We start from the raw sequence: 25,970 nt of genomic DNA, 5'->3' as shown, positions 1-25,970 counted from the left end.
TCTTCGTTTCTTTTTTTTTCTCTCAGGTCTTGAGCATGGCCGAGTCCATAGAAAGTTCAAGACCGAGCAGAATTGTTACAAATTTGGGGAAGCATCAAATTTTGAAATTTGCCTCCTGTTTCGCAGCTGAAACCTGTGCCGTTCGCTGACATCGAATCAATTTGTTTGACGTGGCCCAGTGCAGAAGCGAGATGCATGACAGGGCTACCGACATCTCGGATCGACATGCCCCCTGGATACATTACGCGCCCAACACATCGACCTAGTTTAAGGAGGCAGTGCTAACTCTACGGAATGGACACACAAGATGTATGCCTTATATGAGGCTTCGCGCACTATTGTCCTATTTCAATGTAGTTTATCCTCCCTGCTACTTTCCAACAGTGGCATCCGTCATGGATGGCCTTTCTGGTGCTTCCGCTGTGTTCGCTGTCGTATCTCTTGCTGTCCAGCTAGCAGAGACCATTCACAAGTTAGTCGAGTTTTGGAAAGCAGTCGAAGATGCTCCCGATAATATTACGAGGATTTTCCAAGAACTTGGACTTCTGTCCAAGATTTTAACACAAAGCCATGAACTAGCGCAATGCCACTCGTTTTCTGATATATTTGATGAAGCGCTGGAAGATTGTAGTTCCAAAATTTTCAAACTTTATTCGAAGGTTGAGGACACAAGAAAGAATCTCAATTCTGGAAAGCTACGCAAACGGAAATGGGCAGCGTGGAAGATTGTGTTGCAAAAAGCCGAAATAGACTCTTTACAAAGATCTATCTCGGACGCGAAACTGACCATCCTACTAGTACAAAATAATAGTCTGTTGTAAGAATTTCAACTAGGCATACATTTGGGCAGATACTGATCTTTGATAGAGCGCGCCCATTTTCAACGTCTAACGTTTATCAATTCAACCAAAAGACGTCTCGTGCCAACACTCAGATATTCCAAAGCATGCAAATAACAGAACGAGAGCTGGCAAAGGGCTTGGCGGAAAAGCAGAATCTGTTGAGTTCGGGATATCTCAATGAGAACCTTGTTCCATTTCACCCTGTCACAAAAAGGCAGCGCTTCATTGAACAAGGCCATGATACGCAAGGGAATCAGTTATCGCCCGAATATGCAGATATCCCTCAGTCTGTGGGTGTTAGCTCGCGCGAACGGCATGTATATGGAAAGAGGGGGTGCCAGATTACGGGACCATTCTCGAATATATGGACTGTGTCTCAGGAGGTTCGAGAACGGGCTGTTCATGCATCAGGAGCCAAGGAAAATGTGCAGGCAGAATCTCAACTAATTCTTTACCCTTCAAAGTGGCTTGCCAAGATTGGCATGGCATATGGCGTCAAATTCTCGGTCCTAGCATCAAGGGGATGGCAGTACTCGCTCCAGCCTTTTCGCGCCGTGCCTGAAAATGCCTTGATTTTCGAATTTTGCCGTGAAGGAAATCTTGAGGGGATAAGAACATTACTGAGTCGAGGAGATGCTTCTCCTTATGATAAGGATCCTTTAGGAAGGACACCTTTATGGGTAATTTTGGTCATGTTAAGTGTTTCTGCAATTGCTGACTTATTTAGTACGCTGTGCTTCATCACCAATTGGACATATCTGCACTACTGCTTTCGGAGGGCGCAGACGTACAGGAGATGGATTGGGTAGATCGAAGGTAATGAATTTTTTAATTGTCAGTTTTCCAATAGTCCGGGCTACAGTGCTGCAATGAAGGATTGTTCACGACCACATCTTGAGGGATTGAATTCACTTGAGAGGTTAAAATTTAATTTGAATTATCAAGGTCTTTGAAAATATTCACCCTACTTTCAGGTGTTTGAGGATTAAACGGTGTCATATCAAGCCTGCTATGTGGCTCAGACAATTCTGTTGAATGCCTGTTGAATTCATGTTAACAACCTTACTAGGAAACCGATATCGAATCTTTATTTTGGTGGCTGCCACAACATAAAGTTGAAATTGACACTGGCAAACCTGCTGGCGCATCACGATTTTCTAGACGATGATGTTAACTTTTGGGCTATCGGAAGACTGATTATGTTTTATAGACCAAACAGAATCATGGATCTGGATGTTGCAAGCAGGAATGAGTCGGTTCTGGTAGTTTTGCAGTATTTGGCACCTTATTTTCATCGCACCAATTACAATTTCAATGGCCTTTTCTCTGATTTATTAAGTATGGGATATGATGGCGCGGTACTGCAGTGGTCTTTAAGCAATATTCCGGGGAAGCTGCGCGGTAACGAAAATAGATCTATTATCCAGCGCGCAATTAGGAGGCTCCTTCTAATACAAGAACCTCTTACGATGAAGACTATTATTGATAAGAGCATGACAGCCGATCTTCATCTTTACATTGATCCATCACCATCCCAGGTTTACGGAAGAGAGACGCCCACGTCGTTGGCAATGTATGATTTGGAAGGTTTCTTGGTTTGGCGTAGACTTCTGAAAGAGCTTGGCTTCGATATATCAGACTTTGTCGCTCGGGAAATAGAAGCCGGGGTATGGAAAAGTAATGGATGGACTCAACAGACGCTTCTTGCATTGTTCGAGCAAGAATTGACGCTCCCAAAACTCCCCAAACCGTTCAATCCAATGGGTTGCCGTCCTTGCGATAGATGTCAGCAGCCTACACATATAACTGATTTGAATAAAGTAGATCTTGAATGGCGACGCAAACTCCGGGCGATTAGAACAGGAAAGGCACATGATATCTTGGATGATTGTTCGGCACTAGTCGGGAAAGTGGGTGTTAGGTATGATATCACCGATCGCACTAACGGGAATGGGGTGGAAAGTGCTTTGGGTAAGTTTTCTTCGGTGCCTGGTAGTCTGGATTGAAAATCTATGAGTCCTGGAAACAATTTGAATATTCAAATTAATTTCAGTGTTCCAATTGATTACACAGTTCATAAATACTTTACTAATAATGGCTTTGTAGATCCTCTACCTTATCGCATAGTCTGTCCAAGGAAGTGCGAAGACGGAATCTGTGTGGCGTGGGAATTCGAAAATTTTGAGCCGCCGAGTCTTCCACCTTACATTCCGAAAGAGGAACGAAAACGTCTCGAACGGCTGCGTTTGTTGGAAGAGGAAGCTAAATGTCCCACTTACACTATGCCTGGAGCTTTCAGAATCCAGTAGTCCGAGCTTAGACCAATAATAAGGGACGTTTAAAGAATGGACTCATTTTGATTCTTGAATTTATCTGAACCTAAAATTATCGAGTCGATTGAGCCATTCCCAAACATGCAAAGATCACAGAATCTATCGGACTTACGGTTTGTACTATTGGATACACCAGAAGCTATCAAGATTTTAGCTCTATATTTTTGGAGAGGCTAATGTGATCAGGGTTAGCGAAACTATTAGTATAAAATAGGCGGATATGAGAAAGACACCGGTGGATTTTCCGCGTCAGAAGTCCAGAGTTCAACATTAAGATAGTCAGTGGCGTCATAACGACCCTTAGCCCACACAAAAATTTATTTTAATCTTCTTTCCTTGTTCCTAAATATCTCTTCATCTCTCTGTTCGTTCTACTTCGACATTCGAACATTTTTGTCAATAAAACTTGGGCGTTAACGATGAAAGGGCTCAAGGGTTTCAAAACTGGTAGTGAGTATATATTACCATCATACTTTCTCTTGTCTTTTTTCTGTTACCTCCGCCATCTCAAGTAAATTTGCGTATTCCCCACAATCCGGCGTGAAATGCTTTGTTATTTGGATTTTTCACTCATCGATAATACCCTTCGTCCCCAACTGCGCCTTGTTTTAATTGAACGCTTGTCTAATGTTCATCATCAACCCAATGTTTATACCAAAGGGCTGCCTTGTCACTCGTTTCTTTCTAGATACAGATTAACTAATGTTGACCAGATGCTTCTAAGAAGCAGGATCAAGCTCCGAAAGTCAAGCATCGATCTCCCAAATTCATCAATAATGTCTTGGCTAAAGCTCATAAGCGGAGCAAATTTAGCACATTTCACCCTTTTGAACGTCTCCCAATCGACTTACAAACCATTATTTGGGAATTTTCCATCGAACCACGACCTGTTCTTCACAGAGAACGGAACACCAGATTAAAGAGGAATAGGAAAGGGAGGCTGGAACCAGTTGATGATACCGAAATCTCCTATGACGATCCTCCATCTGACGAACTTCCATTTTGGCCACGCACGTACAGTCACTATGTTGTCTTCGACTGGATCACGCTTCCTTGCTGTCGCCATACACCCGCAATTTTGCATGTATCTAAGACAGCTAGAGAAATCGGGCTTCGTCATTATAAGGCTAAAAAATCGTTGCAATTAATTCTTCAAGAACCACCTCAAAGTCTTCATCAATCAGAAGGAATAGTCCATTTCGATTCGAGCTCATCTAAAGCAATGTATATCTCCCAAAACCATGACTTGTGGTGCTGGGAATCTTATTTCTATTTCCAGATGTATAGCCCTCTTCCAAGTCTATCCAACGACGTGCACTGTTTTATCTACGGGTTTCTCCATCAACTGGTGACCCCGATACTTTACGAGCTACTTAAATCGAGTGAGCGAATCGTTCCTGAAGATTCTATTGGCGATGAACAACCGTCGCGGAAGGAGAGAGTGACATTGATCATCCATATGCCACAAAACAGCTATGACGAATCTCGCATGGATAAAAGAGGAAAGTTCAGGAAGTTGGTAACGGAATTACGTGGCTCCGAGAAACTAGTTGCGCAGCATTTCGACGACGCAGGTATTCATTATCGCCCAGTCGACTTGAAGTGTAGTCGATTCGGCTTTTGCAAGCAGTGTTTGAACGCAACAGAGGATGTTGCTATTGGGGAGGATATGGAAGCCAACCTACAAATTTGGGCTAAGCCAAAGCATTTACGTAAAAAGCTTCAAAACCGTGAAGGCTACCGGTTAGGAAATAAATGCAAGTCGTCATGCTATCTAACGTGGGGGGCTCCTTACCAAACTCCTCAGGCCGTTCGACTGCTATTGTATGGCGTGGAGTTCCTGGCCATACCATTCATTGTGTGCCTGATATGAATATCCCGATATTAATACCACTCGCAAGAGTGTCGGCTTGTGTTCTCATTAGAGATCTTTAAAATATAGATGCAGTCGTTCGAAGGGCTAGACTTATGCCCACCCGAGGCTCAGAGGAACTGATCAAGATATCTTCATCTTTTTATACACCTTTCGGAATCGTTCAAAGCTACCAACAAACCATATTCGTACGAATCTTCTGCGATCTCGAAAACACATTCACTGCGCCCTATTAAGTTTTTGGACGACTGATTTGGCTTCCGGATGGCTTCTGGAAATACTCAACTTTCATATTTCGGGATTTTAAATGTACAGATTTCAGGTTCTAGGCGCACGTCTCAATCCTTCATTTTCGCCGAGGATGAAATGAAAACTACCAAACTTGGCAACATTCAAACAAAGCTTCTTCGTATGCGAAACAACTTCTCAAGTGGCATCAGAACTTATCGCGCTTCAAAACTCCTACAATCGCGACAAGGACCGGGCTCGGGTGGTATATTAGGAATTTCAGCAGAGATTTATTTGTTCATATCGTTGTTGCAGATTATTCTTTGCACGTACTGGCAAAATAAGGGTTTAGGTATTTGGAGACCTATCATGAGGATCTAAAAATTGGTGGATTCGCTTGAGTGGACATCTTTGCGCGATGAGGAAATCGCAGGGTGAATTAGTCTTTATGCGTATAATAAGCGTGATTGGAGGAGGGGTATAGGTCTTCGATGTGCTGGTTTTGTCTCTCATTTTGACTTTTCGAATCAAGTGTCTAGCGGTCCTTCCACTGGAACCTTCAGTATTCGAGATTGCGTTTTGAGAATTTTTTGGGCTGTCGTCACACTCTGGCATTTGACTTCGGGTTTGGAGTTTGCTTCAGGGTACTTTGAAAATGTAGCTAGGTGTAATTTTGTAGATTTTAATAGGGAGTTTTCGTACTGAAATGATTTCAAATGGGGGGTTTGGTTGAATAGGCCGTTCATCGTTATGGGACAAGGATTGTGTATGTTAGAATTAAATTGGGCTCTTGTTTTGCACTGTTTATGCAACAATAAAAAATGGTGTGTGGCAGCTTAAGAAATCGAATCATATGTTACTGGTTTACTTGAAATCATAAAGACATGATTGTTCACATGCTAATAGCTTTTGCTCTCATGTATACTATGACCTCTCACTAATCGTCCCGTTTCAACCAAGGGGTACAGGCCTCATGTACTTTCCCCAAAGAGTCCTCCATTTCTACTAATCGTGCAAAGATTTTGGCATCAATCCTGTTTAACATTTCTAAAGTGGCAACGATGAAGAAATCAGCATATGAAGCTATCAAATTTCTCGATGTCAGCGACTCCTTTCTCAATTCATATGCACAATTTTGATGTGTAACTTACGAGTATCTCCCTCAATAAATGGCCCACCATTAGTCTTTAACAATCTTCCCAATTCCCGGGCAATCGGCTCAGCAGCTTCCCAGCATTTCTCTCCACCTTCCCTCTCGCCATACTCGGATAAGGGCATACCAACTCTTTCTTTTCGAGTCTCTTCGAAATAAGTACGCGAATAGTCATTTAAGATGTTTGTGGGAAGAAGTGGCATCCAGAGGGGACGTGTTGCAAGCTGGAGCTTGGCAATTAGATCCTCGGCTTGAGATAGATGAGGAGAGTCGATTTTGAGAGGTGGAGTAGGATAATTTGTCTCTAGGGTGGAGGCGATGGAGCGGGAATCTTGGATATAGGTGGAATCAGGAAGACGGATAGTTGGGATTGTGTATGGCAAGCCAGTTGAATTTGGGATAACACCGCTGTATGAAGAAAATGGTTAATGACATGGCGGCAAGTAAAATAGTGTGTAGAATCACGGACAGCGACTTGAAAGTTGGAGCTATATCTGGATATTCAATCCAAACCGTCTTATATGGGATCTCCTTGTAATTTAAAACTAGACGTGCTGGTGATTATAAGCTTGCGGAAAATAGTATGAATAGTCTATATGAATCTCACGTACCTTTCAAAGCATTGTGTGACCAACTGGCACAGCGATCCTTGCTAGCGAGATCGTAGAGAGTAGTCTCTGAGTCAGTTGCCTGACTCTGGGTTTCAGACATATTTTGTTTATTTTAGGGGTGGCAATGTTAAGTTTCGGATTCTTTGGAAATTAATTTATTTATTCTAGAATTTGTGAATATAAAACGTGGAGTGAACTGAGCTTATATATGTGTACCCCGCATTTCGAGAAAAGGGAAACCACGAGGTGTAATCTCACATGTTTGAGAAGAGTGCAGAGTATTTTAACTTTCAAGGATGGATTGGTATTGAATCATTAGTACTATAGTCACTCAATAGGTAATTAGATCATAGAAATCAATAGACTTTGAGAAGCCGCCAAAAAGTGCGATAGAAATTGCTGGAATATTTGAAGAATCACGTGTATGGTCGTGCATTTAAGGTTTAGCGTTGCTCTCCCCGCCCTCAGCACTTTTTGGTTTCCGGTTGTCTTCACATTGTCGCAACAAAAATCTATTAATACCACCACATTCAATTTATATAACTCCTCAACCTCCTCAACCATGGGTTCTGTTGTTCTTCCTCATCTCGTCACAGGCTGGCATGTTGACCAGGCTATCATGTCAGAAGAAGAGAGACTTGTTGTGATCCGCTTTGGGCGCGATATTGATCCTGATTGTATGCGACAGGATGAAGTGCTTTATAGTATGTGCCATTTTGCTTGGTTATTCCCTAACATTCTTTCTTCTTTATCTATCTTACTGTATCCTGTGCTAACCAGAGTTTAATAGAGGTCGCCGAATTAGTCAAAAACTTCGCCGTCATCTACGTCTGCGACATCGACCAAGTCCCCGATTTCAAAACCATGTACGAATTATATGATCCAGTCACGACCATGTTCTTTTTTCGCAATAAACATATGATGTGCGATTTTGGCACAGGTAATAACAATAAGTTGAACTGGGTGTTGGAGGATAAGCAGGAAATGATTGATATTATCGAGACGATTTATAAGGGCGCAAAGAAGGGGAGAGGTTTGGTTGTTAGTCCTAAAGGTATGTGGTATTTTTGTTCGATTTCAAGACTTGGAGTTGCGGAAGGCCAGGATTGAGGAAGAATGCTAACTCTGGGATAGATTACTCTACCAGATATCGGTACTGAGATTTTCTCATAAAGGCGCCACGGCAAGAAACAGTTGTAGACCGTCTGAGTATAAATGTTTGGTGGGCGCATGGAAGGGCGTTAATGGTGGATTAATCTGATGGAAAATAGATCCAGAAGAAGGCAAAGGGTTGGTCTCACACAATGAATTCTATGATCGTATCTGAAGATGCTAATACTGCTCAAAGTATGTGAAATTTTCCGGAAAACAAGTGGTAAGTCGACTTTTTTCATTTCTGGGAAAAGAGTTTCCGTCAGATCTTGGGAGGCTCTTTCCCTGCGATTGTGCAAACATCCATTTTGCTTAGACTACTTTTACCTTTCCCAATGTCTCTCCAAATTGGTGTCACATATGCCAAGTGGTGTACTCCATTTGCTATTTAGCTTGCAGGAAGCATCTTTGCTCCTTGCTCTGTCAAACCATGCCTCCACGGATATGATGCAATTATGCAAATCTCCGTATATTTCACAACCAAAAACCAGTCTCAGACCTCGTTTTGAGAGGCTCATGTAGGTTAATATGTTATACTGTACAATTCCATGTTGTGTTCGGACGTGCAACCGAATACCCGGTACTTTTACCGTCTCCACCGGAAAAATTATTGAGCGAGTAATACCCCTCTTTATTAAGTTCCACATCATTTTATAGCTTAAACTTGCATGCACTTTGCATCGAAACGTCGGGGAATACTTGAATGGAATTCGTCTTTCACTTCGGGCTGTGATCCACTTAGATGGTTGATATTTTACCTGTTAGGACGCGGAGGCACATTTTCCGTTCCGGCTAAAAGGAGAGGTACAAGTTTCACCTCTTGTACCTTTTCCCCGTGTGCTTTCGGACCAGCCAAGTGCAGAGTTATATCCTTATGGCCCACAATCCTAGATGCTTTTTTACACTATGTATGTCAATCGTTCCACACAAATGTTTTTGCGGAGGTTAGCCAAGGCCATTCAGGAACCCTTGTAATTAATCCTGAGGGGTAAGGAATCCCTCATCACCTTTAAAAGAATCCAAGGTGCTCCCCTTTTGTGAGTATTGTTGTTCAAAGGAATTCTCCAATCTTCAAAATGAAGTCCTTTCTCACAGCTCTCGTTTCCCTGCTTCCTCTAACGACGGCTCTTCCCCTAATCTCATCAGAATCATCCATTGCACAGCCCAGTTCACTTTATTCATTTTCATCTAGTGGTAGCAATGCTAAAGTAGCTGGTCGATTATTCAACATCGATGGCAAGGTTGGATATTTTGCAGGCACAAATGCTTGGTGGCTTGCTCATCTTTCATCCAACGGCGATGTCGACATCACTTTCTCACAAATAGCTGCTACGGGTTACAAAATCGTACGTGTATGGGGCTTCGGCGACGCAAATACCCCTCCGCCTTCCACCAATACCGATCCGAACCTTGTCTACTTCCAAATCCTTAATTCTACAGGGGCTTATATCAATTACGGAGCGGATGGCCTTCAGAGATTGGACTACGTCGTCCATGCGGCATCTAAATATGGTCTGAAGCTGGTTCTGAACTTCGTTAACAATTGGAGTGATTATGGTGGAATCGCCGCTTACACTAACGCTTTCAATTGCTCATCGACATCCTTCTACACTGATGCAACTTGCCAAAAGGTCTACAAAAACTACGTCAACACAATCGTCACCCGTTACCGCTCCAGCACGGCCATCTTCGCTTGGGAACTTGCCAATGAACCGCGTTGTAACGGCTGCGATACCTCCGTTATTACCAAATGGGCTACAGATGTATCAAAATATATCAAATCGCTCGATGCGCAACATATGGTTACGTTGGGTGATGAAGGATGGTTCGCCCCGGCTGATGGCATTGGTGACGGTAGTTATGCATACGGTGGCAGCGAGGGCGTTGATTGGGTGGCAAATTTAAAAATCAAGACATTGGACTATGGAGTGTTCCATTTGTATCCAAATACTTGGGGATATAATTATACGTGGGGAAATGAGTTCATTGAACAGCACGATAACGCTGGGAAGCAGGTCGGAAAACCAGTTATCTTGGAGGAGTATGGTTCACCGTTCCCAAACAATCATACGGAGACTGAGGCACCTTGGTATGTTGATTATGTTTCTTTTTTATTCACCCTGAGCCAGAGAAGGGGAGGAGTGAGTGGATAAAAGTATATGGCTAACTAGATAATCTCTGCAGGCAAGCAACAGTACTTAAATCGGGTATAGCGGCCGACCAAATCTGGCAGTTTGGACCAAATGGAACGAGTGTGCGAGCAGAGGACTTTGGTGATGTTAATACCATCTATTACAAGACCCCTGAGTATGCTACGCTTGGGACAGCTCATGCTAATGCAATGTTAAAGAAGAAAGTTTGATGGGGGGAAAGTATCGGTGTAGTATTTATATACATACGATATGATCTAATAAAAATTAATTGCTATGTTAATTCAAAGAGGATCTAGAATTTAGAATCTTGTGGTGAGCACATTAGAGGATCTCCCCGTATGTCCGAATGTCATGCACCTTAGGCATATATCTCCTCAAAGAGATGTTTTTGTTGCATGTCGCAACGCCAGGCAAGAATATGAGGCATTCCCCTTGATGAAGCAAACTATTCAGAGTCTGAACGTCTTTAGATTTTTCGAAAAGCTAGTGGTTTTGTACAACAATGTTAGTGACGAATATCGTAAAATGCAAATGCCAACTATATATTTCATCAAAGCTGCAGCAAAGATTGAAATGTGTATATTCAAATGGAATTTACAAAAAGCTTTATTCTCGGGGTGAGCTATTGTTGAATGTCGTCTCTAATTGAAGTACATAGAGTACATTAGATGATATTCTTTCCGACAGTTGAAAAATCCCTAAGTATATCCTCATCATTCGGTTGAGTAGTACTTTTTGAAGATGTTGATGACAAATCAAGACTGGTTAGGCTCGGCAAGAGTTCTTTGTGAACTTCCGAGCCGAGGTATCTTCCATGAAGATGTCTCGGTATTTTCCCCATGGAACTGCCGCCTCCCCAGATTCCTTCAAAAACAGCTTCAATACCGCTTCAATTCCTCCTTCTTCATCTATACAAACATTAAAAGAACACTTCATATCATATATTCAAAATGGCCGTCGAAAGAATCAGCTCAATTGTTAAGCATTTGTCTCCTGGTGCATCAGGATTGTCTGCAATGTAAGTAAACATTCCAGCCCCTTCATCACCAAATATATACTTACAAATGTGTCAAAAGTACCTCTAAAAATGCCGATGATATTGTTATCACACTTGCAGTTCGCACACCATTAGCAAAGGCTTACAAGGGAGGATTTAAGGACACACAGCTCGATTACCTTGTGTACTCTCTTCTCCAGAAAGTCCGGGAGAAGTCCAACCTCGACCCAGCTCTCGTGGAAGATGTCTGCTGTGGAAATGTAAGCAAGTATTCCTCTCGTGCAAGGCAAAAGCTAACAATGGTATTCAATAGGTAAGCGATGGCCATGCTGCCTACAAAGTCCGCGCCGCTGTCTTAGCAGCAGGATTCCCAAACACCACCGCCGCCTCCATTGTAAACCGATTCTGCTCCTCCGGTCTCAAAGCTACCCAAGATATCGCCAATCAAATTGCCGAGGGCTCCATTGACATTGGTATTGCTATGGGTGCAGAAATGATGTCCGTTGGAGGGGATAAACTCGAAGGTTCTTTCCACCCTGAGGTTCTTAAGTGCCAAGAAGCTGCAGATTGTATGCAACCCATGGGACAAACATCAGAGAATGTAGGAAAGGACTTCAATATTTCTCGTGAACAACAAGATAGATATGCGGCGGAAAGTTTCAACCGTGCTGAGCTTGCTCAGAAAGCCGGATGGTTCGATGATGAGATTGTGCCAATTGTTACAGAAGTTAAGGATCCAAAGACTGGAGAAGTCAAGAAGGTTACTTTGACTAGAGATGAAGGTCCAAGATATGGAACTACTTTCGAAAGTTTGAACAAGATCAGACCAGCTTTCCCGCAGTTTGGTGATAAATCAACTGGTGGAAATTCTAGCCAGGTCACCGATGGTGGTACGTAACATGGTCCGCAATCCCTTGACAAGCATATATACTAACGTCATCCTATAGCCGCTGCCGTTCTCCTCATGAAGCGTTCCCGCGCCATTGAACTTGGTCAGCCAATCCTCGCCAAGTTCGTTGGAGCCACCGTAGCAGGTCTCGCTCCAAGAATCATGGGTGTTGGCCCAACTATCGCCATCCCAAAGCTCCTCAGCAAATATAACATCACAATTGACGATTGCGACATCATCGAAGTCAACGAAGCATTTGCTTCTATGGCTGTATACTGCAAAGATGCCCTCAAGATTCCTCATGAGAAAATGAACGTTAGAGGTGGTGCTATCGCACTTGGTCATCCATTAGGTGCAACTGGTGCTAGACAGATTGTCACTGGATTGAGTGAGTGTAGGAGACAGAAGAAGAAGATTTTGTTGACTAGTATGTGTATTGGTACTGGACAGGGAATGGCAGGTTTGTTCGTTAATGAACAATTGTAAATTAAGAAGTGTTAGGATGTTGATATTAATGGCTAAGTTTGAATGCGTTTGTATGTAATATCATGTTGACAGGAATAAAATTGAATATATTTTGGATTATGTTGGATCTTATGATGCGATGTGATGGTGATGTTATATAAATGCTCTGATCGAATTATAGTGTAAGTATATAATACCCTTTCATATATTTATTGTTAGTACTCGAGTAGTTTACTCTTTATAGAAATGACTGATAGTATGTATCGTTCACTCCAGATATCATAAGTAAATTAACTCGCCTCTTCTCACCTCACCTCTCAACTTACCAAATGACTTCACGATTGTTTATTTCTCTTCTCTCATCCCTCTCATCCTAACCCAATAATAATCCCAACCACAAAATAATCTACTAAACTATGAATTTATAATCTAGAAATCTAGAGTTTCTAATAGCTATGTATATGTGGTTGGAGTTTGGGGCAGAGTGAATGGGATGTATAGTTTCTTGGGGGTGGTTTGTGGGTTGGGTGAGAATTGGGCAGAGGGAGGGGGGATTTGTGAGGAATGAGAATTTGTAAGGAATGAGTAATTTGGAATTTGGAAGAGAGAAATGGAGAGCTGGTGTGGGAAGGGGAAAATGGGAGGAGGGTGGAGGATATTTGGATAGGGAGGGTGGAAGAGAATCTATGAGTATAATAATGAGTAATATAGATAACCCTGTTGACCCATTTCACCAGGAAGTTGGTGTTAGGAATCGAACCTAAATAGGAGTATATATCACATCGCCGTCGGGCAGCAGGGGAGGAGTGGGAGTGGTTGAAGAAAAGGACCAGATGAAGGATAAATTGGAATTATACGTTGCAGGTGAAGGGTGGTGGAACTTGAGAAGTTTGCTAGCTATATATTAACCCCTTCGGCCCTCTTTTATACAAGTTCGTCGCATTATGCCATGCCGTTCCTGATGTCGTGGCATGTATAAGAGAGTTCTGGAGAGTGATTTATTATAGCAACGAGTCATATGGAAGGATCCCCTATTTACTGGTGCCAGAGATCACAGGTCATTGTCAAATTTGTAAGATGTGGTTGTGAGTATGGATTTTGTACTATTTATGATTTGGTGAGTAAGTGAGCGTGCTGGATTATACCCTACTGAATATGAGCACAAGAGAATATGTTAGAACCATTGCTTCTGATTGTTAGAGACATGATTTTGCGTCGTTTGGTCCTCGCTAGGTGATGAAACAATCTGAGGTGGAACGAAGTAGGAGGTTATAGAAAGTCGGCGAGTCCTCGACAGACTCGTCTAAACAAAACATAAGGTCTCCGACTCGAGATAAAAGGCTTCTACAGAGCAATCTGCACATCTCAATTACAAACACCTCAAGAATAAGCAGCAAAAGGCAAAATGGGTCGCAGAGCTCGAGTAACAAAGTCACCAATCAAAGCCGACGAGCCCGCACTTCCTCAAACCATCTTCGCCCTTCCTCTCGGAGAATACAAAATCCCTCTGATAAAACACATACTCTCCTTTTTCTGTCAAAAAAGCACCTTCAAAAGACGCAAATCACTAACTAGTCTCCTGCAAAAGCTAGCACAGATAGAACAAACCCTCCCAAAAGATGAACAAGGAGCAGTAAGTCAACTTCTTCACCATAATATGCCCATTACAAGAGCCGCTATTAAAGCAGGACCACAAAAGGAAGATGCAGATGGAAAGCTTTTAGGGATGAGCGAGGGTAAAAATCTAGAGTGCGAAATTTGTTGGAAAGTTTTGCCCTCGGAAACTTTTCCGCAGTCGCTTGCTGCAAATAATTGCAACCATACGACGCATATCTGTACGAGATGTTTGAGGCAAGCAATCACCAAGAGCATGGAGAGTAATCCATGGAACAAAATACCCTGTCCTTTCTCCACATGCAAAAAACAAGTTGGCGCCAAAGATCGTGGAGAAGTATAAACCGTTTGAACATCCGCAGTCATACGAGAGCTAATTATGAAACAGATATAAAAACTACCTCCGTATGCTTGAGATCTGTCATCTACCAAACTTTCGATGGTGCTTGAATGCCGCCTGCGACGCTGGCCAACTTCACAAACACGGATTTAATGACTTCAGGGTTATATGCGATGTTTGTAAATCCGCGAGCTGCTTTCGACATCAAGTTCCATTAGCTAGAGCTGGAAAGATCATGCGGTGTAAAGCCTGCGAGAATGGAGTGAAAATCCTAGAGTTTGCCGGCACGAAACTATGTCCACAGTGCAAAGCACCGACTATTATGGAACCGATCGTATGTGAGAAGGCAACTTGTAAGTATTAATTAGTTTCCATGCTGATGGTTTTTCCTGTGTGTACTAATTCTTGTTTCCGACTAGGTTGTTGTGGATATAAATGGTCGGATTTCACAAAAGCTCGAGCTCGTTGATACAAGTTTGTTGTAAGATTATCCCAGTCTTGACTGTTTATGACTGTAACTGAGGTAGAAATATAGCCACTGGTCCTGCTGTCTCACGCTACTTTACCAGATCCATTGCACTTGCAAGGTCATGAATCTGTTATTGAAATGAGAAACTTTATGACTAGAAATAATTACATTCATAATACAAGGAAACAATGCAGGAGTGGCACACACCACAAAATCTCGAGAGATGCAGGCTCTTTAACTGGTGAACTTTCAGCTCAAATTCAATCATATGAATATTGGACCGCTTTTGTAAGATTAACTTTATTAATTGACGACTATATTATAACGAAATGTTTATATCTGACCCGGATGGCAGAACGGATTAGATGTCCTGGATTAAGTAATCGAATTTAAATTCACTAGAAAGTTAAATTATTTGGGCCAGGATAACATGAATCTCTAGCACGACAGATTCAAGTGAGTTAATTAGATTTTAGAATCGAGTAATGATATTTATTACATGACGAGTGTTACGTGACGGTTGTTACCCACTAGTGGCTCACGTGCACTAGCCCTGTATATAAAGACCTTCTTACTTAGAATCTTCTTAGTTCTTTAGTTTTAGATTCTAAGTGATTGAATTGACTCCGTTTACGACTTTTCCGTCACAACGAGTTACAAGGTTTCTTTGAGTATTTTTCCTTTCTTAAATAAAATAACTATATTATATAATATATAAATTTTTGAATACACATTTATCAAATCTATTAAAAGATTGGGTGGAAGAGGCCTCTATATTGACTATATTACTACGTCTGTAGGCATATTAAGATCTCCACTTGGTATCCTCGGAGGGGACCAATATGCCTGCTTATGGTTCATCTAATCTAGCCTGTTTAGGTAACCGTATTACTAATCACGACACGTGATTAGTACCGGTAACTTCTATTCCTTTTAACAAAATCATATAATCAAAAAAATAAAATAAAATTTAAAATTTTTATATTAAATTATTTAATCTAGCTTTTTGTTAAAGTGAATGGTTCCTGCGTAGCACGTGCATAGGGCACTAGTCCTATTAGGACTAGATTGAGAAGCTCTCTGTAAGAGAGCTTCGCACTTCCGTAGAACTTAGAAGAGAGATTAACCTACTAGACCAATATTACCTCAGTTCTGCCCTATCAGCTTCCCACTATTCCCTGTGTGAGGTCATTCCTTTTAACACTTTTTAATACTCTTTTAGTTTTATTACAGAATTATTTATAAGTAGTACAAAAACTTTACAATATAATATATATATATATATAAACCTCATCAACATCAGCCCGCTTTCGGCTTCTCTACAACTCTCCTTTAGATGTGTAAAAACAACTTGCAATTAATTATATCAAAAATGTCAAGTAGAAAAGGAATAAAATAGATACTCGTCCGCCGCATCAAAATCCGAATATCTGGAGATAATTACTCAGCTCAATGTCCGAAGCCGGATCTCATCTCTGCCTTACACAATCGACTCCGGTAGTAAGAATACGATTACGAAGGTCCATGTCACGATTCACCATTAGGATTAGTGTCCTGAGGCAAATAGAAGGATCACGTGATGGATAGACTGGATAGACCAGTCTATCCAGGCTATCCAATAGCATTCAGAAGTATATAGTGAGAGTAGTTTCATAGTATAGGAGCTTCGTGCTCAACTTAGTTATCAATTAGTCTACCTACAGTCTATTTGATCTAGTAACGAATTCACTTCCAAGTGAATACCAGTGATAAAGCCTTAACCCATAACTACCAACCAGGCGAAACCTTAGGCAGCCGCTGCCTCCAGTGCAGTATCGTTACAGTCCACCTGGTCCGCCCCCTTTCCCGAGAAGCTAGTATTTAGCGACTACACATCATTAGTAATATTCCTGGTATTGAACTCGATATTAGAATAAGTATTAATGATTGGGAGTTAAATCTTTACATATATATATAGAGAATTGCTTTGAGATATATTCTTAGTAAAGAATTGAATAAGAGATAATCTAACAATTATTATAGTAATTTTGTTAAGATTAATAGAATGACTTGATACTGACCCAATGCCCACTAGAGTAATATCTGATATTCTACCAGCCAAAATCAACAATACAATCTAAAACACGAAAGTTATTTAGAGATAATCTATAATACCTAGAACCTCGTTACAACGGACAGCACTATACCCGAGCCCCGCATATACCGAGCGTTTTCCCGTTTCCGAGATTATACCATTTTTGTACACATATACGGTATTTCAAACACCGAGTGAAATTCCACAATCCCAACAACAAAAATTGTTGAAAAGAGGGTCATGTATCATTTCTCAAAATTCCAACTCTCATCGACCGGTATTGACTTATAGATCAGCCAAATTTGGCAACGCGGTACAACGAGGTTCTACCGTAATAGCTCCGTAATGGTCGCCGAGTTAGAACTATATATAGGTCGTTGACAATCTCCCTCAACAACACATTCTAGCTCTACTCCATATTTACAAACAAGACCATCAACTGGATATTCACAAAAATGTCTGGCCTTTTTGATACCGCTGGCAACTTTTCCCTCTACGCTGTAAGAATAACAATTCACGCCCTGATTAATGCTGAATTCTCACATCCATTCAGATCCCCGTAGCATGGATTTTTGCCCAGGCCTGTCATGTGTACGCCGTATCCGCGACTAAATCCTTCGATAATCGTTCTCCTAGAGATTTCCCAAAAAGTCTCGAGTCTGATCAAAGCATTGACAAAGCGGTACGCTGCCCTACTCCATAACTCTCTCTCAACAAGAGAAACTAACATTTCCTCAGAAAAAGAACCGTGTTCGTCGAGCTCATGCCGCCGGAGCTAATGGTTTCGAAAACATAGGATTTTTTGCTGCGGCAGTTGTTGCAGGAAATGTTGCAGGGCTTTCCAATTCCACACTCAATACCCTTAGCGGAGGATACTTGATTAGTCGCGCGGTTTACAACTTCGTCTATATCAATAATGATAATCAAGGAATCGCAGCAAGCAGATCTTTGATTTTTCTTGTCGGAATAGGACACATTTTCGCATTGTTCATCAAAAGTGGAAATGCCTTAAGGGATAGAGTTACGGATTTGTTGTAGATAGACGAGCCGTGGCTACCCAGAATAAGAACAGCAATTCTAGCGAGCTGTATATATTCATGTAAGATAATAAAGTAAAAACTGAAACCGCAACGGAACCATTCTATGCGTTTTGTCAAAATGATTCACTGGACAGGATTATTCTGGAATAAAAACATGATTGATGACGTGATCTGACGAAACTTCGATTGATCGAAGAACATTCTTCGGCCAATTTCATAAGGGTAACGATTATCGACCCCTTCCAGGACAACAGAGATAAACCAAAATGTAAAAGACCCGACATAGACCTGTCTTATTGTCCGAGGAGCATACGTATAATTTCATATCGGAAATCCAAGTAAGAACTCAACCAAACTATTGGAGTTATCCATATGGAAATTGGAAAGACTTTCAAGAGAAAGACGCATGTAAGTATTTGAATCCAAAGTCAAAGTTATTTTCTGTTGAGGATATCTCACAGAAGCCTTCAAAAATATTGCATGCCCACAAGCCCGCCAGACCTGCCGACACCTTTTATACGAAGATAATAAGATTTCCTCCACTAGATTGAAGATAAATGTACTAACAAGAATGACGTCCAACGAGGATTGATCTTGCTTCAGGGGCTGAGACCGCAATATTTTGTTCGGAGTGCTTCGCGAAAGGAATTAAGACGTTTTCTTCAGCCCTAGAATGGAGATATCTAAAGTACAGCAAAATATGTGATTAAAAAAGCAATCGATGCTATGGTTTCCGTAAAAGAGATGGTGAGATTGATGGGATGAAATAGAGAAGAGCCTGTCATTAAGAGAATAGAATTGAAAATCTAGTTGAGGACAACATCACTTGCGTTGAAAGGATGCGAGAACAGACTGACTCAGTGGCGAAGAAAGAAATATTTGCCTCTGTCTTCAAGAAGAAGAGACAAATTATTGGCATATGGATACGATTAATACTGTTTCCCTTGGATAGTACTATGATCCGTTGGTGGATGGATCATATCTTATTTTCAAAATAAATGACAGCAAAACATCTTTTGAAATATTTCTGAATGGGTAGCCACAGTTGTAAAAAGATGTAAAGTCATTGAGAATGAAACTTTGAATTGATGTAAAGATATTTCGAGGTTGTCAAGAAATCTAAGCACGCAACGTTTGTAGGTAAGGTAACCTGACTAGAGCAAAAAGGGCAGAAATCTGGCAAATTATTCACCGCCAAATCAAGGACCACTCTTTACTCGATATGATTTATGATTTAATCTGGCCATCGACATCCTTATTAGCATCAGTTTTGTTCATGTTATTCAGATGGCTTCATTCAATTCCGAACACAGTATCTTTCTTAGCTCTTAAATTTGGTGGTTGATCATCCGCCTATGGATTATACCGTTTTCTCACGTCGAGACGGGTAAAATCAACACTATTCCTTATTGAGTACGCTTGAATACATACGGGATTGACAAGGTGGACTTTGCAAGGTCACTCAGGGGTAGCAATTCACGATGAAGCTCCTCTACCCGGCTTGTCAGCCGTGGTCATTCATTTTGCTGGCACAACCTCCATTCTCCCCGTGTCAAGTCCCAGCCCATGCCCAAAACATGCTCGTGCTAGTCGGCGCGCTCTTCTGAGCCAACACCCGCAGTACACACAACATAGTTGAAGCCATCAACAACTTCGTTATCAAGCGAGTCATAAAGCCAGTTCCGAAACATTTATGTTTTGCGGAAGGAGGTGACACTCCTTTGAAGAAACCATGATATTGATCCCGAAAATTCGTACGTCGCGTTCAAAATCCGGGGGCAGTAGACTGCCCCCCAGAGAACCCAGTAAAGGTATTTCTTGGATCTCATGCTCATGTGGATTTCTGGTAATAGTTTGCCTTGTGTTATCGTGTTCCTTTTTCTCAAATTTTTGGTGTAGCTCGTAAACGGGGCGGGTTAGTGGAGTATGGGAACTTTTTCGATTTTTGAGCCGCGACCCTTTTTATTGGGGAAGAGGGTGAAGCTCTGGGTTGAGAGCATGGTAGCTTTATCTATCGTAAGATGTCCGTGTCTGGTCAGTGCCAGTTGAAGGTTGTCGGGAGCACATCGAGTGAAGCGAGTAATGCCATCAATACAGCAAATACTGACATTGCGAGAGACTGTCAATATTTATCGATACAAGTAATGCTCGGCTTGAGAGCCTCTCGCTGCAGTGTTGCATTATAAGGCTCTGAACCATATACTATGGCATTGAGATACCCAATGAGATAGAGGCTATTTATCGTATTTATTTTCGATTGCTACTCCTCTTTCCTCATCGTCAGGCTCGTTCTCCTGAGATCATTCGTTCTTGACTCTCGGAAAATTTGAAATACATATTCAATTCTCGTGCTTCACCTCCAGCAACATTTGCAATTGTACTGGTCCTAGCTGCAGCGCAGCTTAAGAAGTGGGATGAGCCACCGCCAGTGTTGGAGTTGTTTCCTCTTTCCGAATTGTTCAGTCGATTTGAGATAGTGTCTCTTGTACTGTCCGTGATGATGAGTGGTGAAAAAGTGAGACTGTCGACAATGGATTTGGAGAATGGAATGCAGGATAGTATAATGGCGAGGGAAGTGTGTAGATTTGTCACCAATGCTAGATTAAATGTATCCCAAGTATAGTTGGTTGAATGTATGGTCTCATAAAGATAGACCAAGCGGAGAGCGAGAAGAGGTAAAGCCCTTTTATTGAGGTTCGAATTAGCTATGTGTTTAAGGGAATTGAGACAAGGGGATGAGAAAGAACAGCAGGCCTTACAAAAGATTGGGCGAGAACAAGAGTATTGTAAGCTGCTTCTTAGATCTCTCCAGTTTCAAAGCACTAAGAATATATATCGGAAGCAGGCAGATAAATACTTGGGTTAAGGCATCCATTGCCGCATTAATTGTCCAAAAAACTCTCTGGAAGACAAAAGCTGAGGTTAGAGCGTGCTATAAGAGAACTGAAGGTATCCTTACAATGTCAATACATTGCCCCTTCCGGAAAAGCCAAGGATATGGAAATTGGCATTGCAGAGCAACCACAATCACACTGGTTAAAATCCACATTCCGACGCAAATGATGCTTCTATATATCAGCCGTCGTTTAGCACTGTCCTCTCTCGTGAGACAAATAAAAAAATAGAGAGTTGAGAGTTTGGTCGTGAAGATTGCAAGAATATATATGATATTACCAACATATTGAGCCTGCGAGTTGTCAGTCTCTGTCGATGTTTGAAATCGTGGGGGCTATCCTACAATGTAGAAGCTATTCAGCTCATTTGGAAGGATAGTGTCCTGATTTTGTCCTAGTCCATAGGTAATTTGTTCTGATGTGCACACGCATTGAGCTACTGATGACAACTATTATGGCGGGAAAATGGTGAGCCTGGAATACGAAAAGGACATCCGTCGGAGACTAGGTAAGAATTCAATGAACATACCATGGCAATGAGCCCGAAATAATCATCGAGCTGGATTTTCCGAAGCGTGTCGTATTTGATGTAAACTTTTGTTAATGTTGCAATTACCATTGGTACCAGCACAATCCACATGGCGACGTTTAGAAGAGGGCCATGATTATCTGCCGTCACTGCAGCCATCTTTTCGTGATGATTGATTATCTTCAATTCTGAGGTTGACTTGTTGATGAGTGAAAGGTACAAATCATTTATGGAATAAATACAACGCTGAAATCAAGGGCAGTAAGACTTTAGGATTAGATTTCAAGATATGGTTTGCCTTCTCTGCTCGAAAACATCATCGCTCCCATGTAGTGAGAATAAAATCCATTTCCAATGATCGGGGAGGATCATCATTCAAGTATGTCTATAACAATCACTACCGAAGAACACTGTCGGTAATGACATGAGAAGTTGGGTTGCAAGGAGTCTAGTGTATTCGGATGTGCTGTGCCTCACTTCACACTCTTTGCCGGATTCACGGAAATGAAGATCGCGGCTCGGGATTCAACTTGAGTTATTATTCTGTAAATAAAGTAACAAAAGTTGGTATTTATTACCACACTTATAGTTTCAAGCACGGAACAGATCTAGACATCTTGAATTTTGACTAATTTTGAATGAGACTCGAACTCATTTTGTACCCGGGTAGACTGCTTTTGGCTTCGGATACGCACTCCCGTTGTAAATTAATGCGAGTAAATTAATGCGGCATGGATCAATCTTGAAAGTTGCGGAAGTAAATTCGTGGCATATATCCCTGACAATCTAGATCTTTCCTCATAATGGCAAGTTCCATCGATCCAAGCCACCGGTAGAGCTTGAAGTTGCACTCATTGTTGGAGTTATTGAGCTAAGGTTTTGCGCGCTGTGATGTAATAATGTGGCTCAATATCACATTCCGCCTCCGGAGGTGCTTGGAATGGTACCATCTCTGTCTTCACCACCTCAAACCCGACCTTTCGTAATAAGTTGACCCAGCCCTCTCTGGTATACAGAAGGTTACCAATTCGTTTCCCCATGAATGTGTGCTCGATGCCTCTTGCGCACTCCCCATCCTCGTCAAACATATGCGGCTCAGTCGGAAAATCCTCTGCTACCATGGTCCCGATAAACAGATAGCCTCCTAAAGCAATCCATTGTGACATCTTTCCAGCAGCTATATCCATTTCCTCACGAGAGAAATGGAATAAGGAGAATATGGCAAAAGCCCCTTGGAAAGAAGACTCAGGGGAAAATTCGAGCATATTAGTTAGTTCGAAAGTTCCACCGGGAACTTGTCGTGTGCTCAGTTTGATCATGACGGGAGAGAAATCAATGCCGTGTAATTTGCGACCACTTTGAACAACGAGACTTGATGTTGGAATCCCGGTTCCGCTACCGATATCTAGGACCCTCGCATCGGGGCTTGTAGGGAGAAGTTTTAAACTGTCGGTAACGAACGCTATGAGCCCTTCATCGTGTCCAAAACTCTTCTCGTATCTAATTCCTAGATTGTCATAAAAATCCGCTGCTGGATTGATAGGTGCCATTTTGCTGATTTGTGCTGGATGTTTGAGGTGAGTTGAAATTGCTTTATTCTCTGAAAGATAACATGGACCTGACTTCTAACACTTCTAACAAGGTAGCTACGTAAAGTTATGGCTAAATACATCCGAAATTCTGAGCTCCATATTCCGTTCTTGGTTACGGTACTGATAAGTTAATGCATCCCCTGTTGATGTTGCAAATTAACCTCCGCTTCCCCGCAGGTCTAGAGCAGGGGTGACTAAATTTGGCCAAGTAGTGTTTTCAGAGTGTAATGCAAGCCGCCCTTCTGGTGGTTCGGCAGTGGATCAAGTATGCAGGCTCTGGTTTAATTCTACATGAGCATGGTAGGGAAAGGAAGTGGCGTAAAAAATAAACCTTCGCTATTGAATGACAGCTCCCCCGTTGCTTTACCCTCGATTCACTTTCCCTTTCTTCATTTTTGTCCTGCGGCCGTATAACGCAATATGTCTTCCTCTGAGATTGGCGATGTTAAGCTTGGTGTGCTTCAAGAAGTACAAGTCACCACTACTACCGGCGCTGATTTGGATCAGGAGAATGGCAATACGAACGTAACAGAACGAGAGAAAATATCCGAGAAAGATTATGCTAGGCAAGTTCAAGATGAGGCCACACTTGCTGTGTTTGGGAAAAAGCAACAGCTCAAGGTACGATTGAATAGACAGCGAAATTACTCGACATCTTCGCTAACTGATTCTCTAGCGACGATTTAAATCATTATCTTCAGTGGGCTTAACATGCGGTTTGATGTTAACATGGGAAGTCATTCTGTTGTAAGACTTCCGCTATATTCTTCTTCACCTAGAAGCAAATAATAACTTACCATATAAAGCACCCTTCAATTTGGTCTACAGAATGGCGGTCCTGCTGGATTAATCTACGGATACTTAGCAGCATGGGCTGGATCCATGCTTCAAGCTTTAGTTATGGCTGAGATGTCATCAATGTGAGTTGGAGATATTGACCCAATTCAGATGTATTGTACTTATCAGAGATAGGATTCCTTTGGCTGGTGGACCTTTTAACTGGGTTGCAATCTTGTCTCCTCCTTGGTGCAAGAAATTTCTTAGCTACTTGGCTGGATGGCTTACCGTTATTTGCTGGCAGGCTTTTGTTGCAGAAACATGCTATACGGTTGCTTCTTTGATCCAAGGTCTCCTCATTCTCAATTACCCAGATTATGACCCCAAATTGTGGCAAGCGACTCTGCTCTTTTATGCCATCGCTCTCTTTGGGGCTTTCATCAATACTTATCTTGGCGGTCTTTTGCCGCGTATTGAAGCTATGATGCTGATTGTGTATATTCTGGGCTTCATTGGTGTTCTAATTCCGCTAGTCTATTTGTCGCCACATTCATCTGCTGAAAAGGTTTTCACAACTTTCCAGAATCTGGGGGGTTGGAATAGTATGGGTCTATCGTTCTTTGTTGGGTGGATTACATCGGTCAGTTCGTTTGTAGGAAATGACGGCGCGGATCACATTGGTAAGAGTTCCTTCTTCGTTGAAGAGCCTATTAAAACTAGTTCAAAACTTGGATTAACAACTCGCGTGCAGCCGAAGAAATCAACCAGGCTTCTAAGGTCATACCTTTCAGTATCTGGTTCTCAACCTTGTTCAATGGCATGCTAGGATTTTCCATGATGATTGCAGTATTGTTCAGTGTCCAAGATATCGTCGCTGCTACCCAATCGTCCACCGGATTCCCATTCATGGAAATCTTTCAAACGGCATTAGGATCAAAAAAGGGAGCTAATGCATTGGTATGTCTCCACTCATGACTGAAGAACCCATTCTAACTTCACAAGATTATTGTAATCACTGGAGTGAACGTCTTTTCCGTCAGCAGTGTTTTGGCCACAGCTTCACGGACTTTATGGGCTTTTTCAAGAGAGAATGGACTGCCATTTTCTAGTTTTCTTGTCAAGGTACCAACCACAACATCGTAAAACCTTTTCAGGAACTAATGAGTACCATTTAGGTCGATCCGAAAACCCGTTTACCTATCAACGCTATCATAGGAACACTTATCGTCAATGTCCTCCTTGCACTCGTAAGTGTCGGCTCATACACCGCATTCGAGGCATTCTACTCCGTTGTTTTGGCCGCCTACCAGTCATCTTTCCTCTTAGCCGCAAGTGTGATGCTGGTAAAGAGATTAAAAACACCAGCTTCCGAGATGCCTTGGGGCCCTTTTAGACTTAGGAAATTGGGTGTACCCATCACTATTGTTGCCATGATATACACTGTTATCGCGCTCTTTTTTTCGTTCTGGCCCGCCTTTTCAACGGTGGATGCGGCGGGTATGAATTGGAACTGTTTGATTTTTGGAGGGGCAGTTATCTTCAGTATGGTCTTTTGGCTTTTCTATGGTCGAAAAGTCTATGTAGGCCCGATATGGGAGTTTGAGGGTCAATTTGTTAGAGTAAAGTGATTACAATCTGTAGTATCTAATACGCTTGTTATCATCAAGTCAAACAATAGATTGACTTCATTAATTTAACAAGTATTAGAGTGGATATTTCACTTACAGCACATTTTAAGAGATGTTATCTCTGACGCTGATTTCTAGATTCCAGTTTTGTGAAAATGCAGAGGCCAACAAAAAAATGAGACCACAAAAATTGCTGTTCGTAAGTCTGTTCCCTTCCCCCGATCTATTGATGGAAAATATTGAAAGCCCAACCATTTGCCCAACCAACAACAATATGCCGGCTGGTAGTACCAAAAATACAACACAAGGTAGCATAT

The 25,970-nt window shown here is 41.8% G+C and overlaps 13 protein-coding genes across 13 annotated transcripts; 9 read left to right on the top strand and 4 right to left on the bottom strand.

Moving 5' to 3' along the window:
* Positions 1–395: 395 nt before the first annotated feature.
* SS1G_08213 (predicted protein) lies at positions 396–3,151 on the top strand (the record flags this gene model as incomplete). Its single annotated transcript, XM_001590423.1, has 6 exons — positions 396–627; positions 799–817; positions 868–1,522; positions 1,570–1,658; positions 2,053–2,813; positions 2,949–3,151. 6 exons carry the CDS (start codon positions 396–398, stop codon positions 3,149–3,151), a joined length of 1,959 nt encoding a protein of 652 aa, XP_001590473.1.
* A 648-nt stretch (positions 3,152–3,799) lies between these two features.
* On the bottom strand, positions 3,800–4,295 carry SS1G_08212 (predicted protein; the record flags this gene model as incomplete). The annotated part of the gene is made up of 2 exons (XM_001590422.1): positions 3,800–3,859; positions 4,194–4,295. The coding sequence occupies 2 exons, from the start codon at positions 4,293–4,295 to the stop codon at positions 3,800–3,802; spliced, it is 162 nt and encodes a 53-aa protein (XP_001590472.1).
* A 339-nt stretch (positions 4,296–4,634) lies between these two features.
* On the top strand, positions 4,635–5,048 carry SS1G_08211 (predicted protein; the record flags this gene model as incomplete). The annotated part of the gene is made up of 1 exon (XM_001590421.1): positions 4,635–5,048. One exon carries the CDS (start codon positions 4,635–4,637, stop codon positions 5,046–5,048), a length of 414 nt encoding a protein of 137 aa, XP_001590471.1.
* Positions 5,049–6,213: 1,165 nt separating this feature from the next.
* SS1G_08210 (hypothetical protein) lies at positions 6,214–7,140 on the bottom strand (the record flags this gene model as incomplete). Its single annotated transcript, XM_001590420.1, has 4 exons — positions 6,214–6,359; positions 6,428–6,837; positions 6,899–6,983; positions 7,041–7,140. The coding sequence occupies 4 exons, from the start codon at positions 7,138–7,140 to the stop codon at positions 6,214–6,216; spliced, it is 741 nt and encodes a 246-aa protein (XP_001590470.1).
* Positions 7,141–7,602: 462 nt separating this feature from the next.
* SS1G_08209 (conserved hypothetical protein) lies at positions 7,603–8,213 on the top strand (the record flags this gene model as incomplete). Its single annotated transcript, XM_001590419.1, has 3 exons — positions 7,603–7,744; positions 7,831–8,081; positions 8,175–8,213. 3 exons carry the CDS (start codon positions 7,603–7,605, stop codon positions 8,211–8,213), a joined length of 432 nt encoding a protein of 143 aa, XP_001590469.1.
* Positions 8,214–9,268: 1,055 nt separating this feature from the next.
* SS1G_08208 (hypothetical protein) lies at positions 9,269–10,554 on the top strand (the record flags this gene model as incomplete). The annotated part of the gene is made up of 2 exons (XM_001590418.1): positions 9,269–10,281; positions 10,377–10,554. The coding sequence occupies 2 exons, from the start codon at positions 9,269–9,271 to the stop codon at positions 10,552–10,554; spliced, it is 1,191 nt and encodes a 396-aa protein (XP_001590468.1).
* A 741-nt stretch (positions 10,555–11,295) lies between these two features.
* Positions 11,296–12,717, top strand: SS1G_08207 (hypothetical protein; the record flags this gene model as incomplete). The annotated part of the gene is made up of 4 exons (XM_001590417.1): positions 11,296–11,363; positions 11,422–11,602; positions 11,656–12,232; positions 12,290–12,717. The coding sequence occupies 4 exons, from the start codon at positions 11,296–11,298 to the stop codon at positions 12,715–12,717; spliced, it is 1,254 nt and encodes a 417-aa protein (XP_001590467.1).
* A 560-nt stretch (positions 12,718–13,277) lies between these two features.
* Positions 13,278–13,460, top strand: SS1G_08206 (predicted protein; the record flags this gene model as incomplete). The annotated part of the gene is made up of 1 exon (XM_001590416.1): positions 13,278–13,460. One exon carries the CDS (start codon positions 13,278–13,280, stop codon positions 13,458–13,460), a length of 183 nt encoding a protein of 60 aa, XP_001590466.1.
* Positions 13,461–14,101: 641 nt separating this feature from the next.
* On the top strand, positions 14,102–15,119 carry SS1G_08205 (predicted protein; the record flags this gene model as incomplete). Its single annotated transcript, XM_001590415.1, has 3 exons — positions 14,102–14,445; positions 14,699–15,003; positions 15,070–15,119. The coding sequence occupies 3 exons, from the start codon at positions 14,102–14,104 to the stop codon at positions 15,117–15,119; spliced, it is 699 nt and encodes a 232-aa protein (XP_001590465.1).
* A 2,529-nt stretch (positions 15,120–17,648) lies between these two features.
* Positions 17,649–18,231, top strand: SS1G_08204 (predicted protein; the record flags this gene model as incomplete). Its single annotated transcript, XM_001590414.1, has 3 exons — positions 17,649–17,693; positions 17,747–17,875; positions 17,932–18,231. 3 exons carry the CDS (start codon positions 17,649–17,651, stop codon positions 18,229–18,231), a joined length of 474 nt encoding a protein of 157 aa, XP_001590464.1.
* Positions 18,232–20,513: 2,282 nt separating this feature from the next.
* On the bottom strand, positions 20,514–21,815 carry SS1G_08203 (predicted protein; the record flags this gene model as incomplete). Its single annotated transcript, XM_001590413.1, has 3 exons — positions 20,514–20,916; positions 20,993–21,135; positions 21,657–21,815. 3 exons carry the CDS (start codon positions 21,813–21,815, stop codon positions 20,514–20,516), a joined length of 705 nt encoding a protein of 234 aa, XP_001590463.1.
* Positions 21,816–22,519: 704 nt separating this feature from the next.
* On the bottom strand, positions 22,520–23,206 carry SS1G_08202 (hypothetical protein; the record flags this gene model as incomplete). The annotated part of the gene is made up of 1 exon (XM_001590412.1): positions 22,520–23,206. One exon carries the CDS (start codon positions 23,204–23,206, stop codon positions 22,520–22,522), a length of 687 nt encoding a protein of 228 aa, XP_001590462.1.
* Positions 23,207–23,668: 462 nt separating this feature from the next.
* SS1G_08201 (hypothetical protein) lies at positions 23,669–25,806 on the top strand (the record flags this gene model as incomplete). Its single annotated transcript, XM_001590411.1, has 7 exons — positions 23,669–23,869; positions 23,925–23,995; positions 24,055–24,168; positions 24,221–24,705; positions 24,777–24,982; positions 25,201–25,522; positions 25,799–25,806. 7 exons carry the CDS (start codon positions 23,669–23,671, stop codon positions 25,804–25,806), a joined length of 1,407 nt encoding a protein of 468 aa, XP_001590461.1.
* Positions 25,807–25,970: the final 164 nt, after the last annotated feature.

This window comes from Sclerotinia sclerotiorum, genomic scaffold (assembly GCF_000146945.2).
Source record: "Sclerotinia sclerotiorum 1980 UF-70 scaffold_11 genomic scaffold, whole genome shotgun sequence".
NCBI classification, from domain to species: domain Eukaryota; kingdom Fungi; phylum Ascomycota; class Leotiomycetes; order Helotiales; family Sclerotiniaceae; genus Sclerotinia; species Sclerotinia sclerotiorum.
This window is presented reverse-complemented; position numbering and strand designations above follow the sequence as displayed.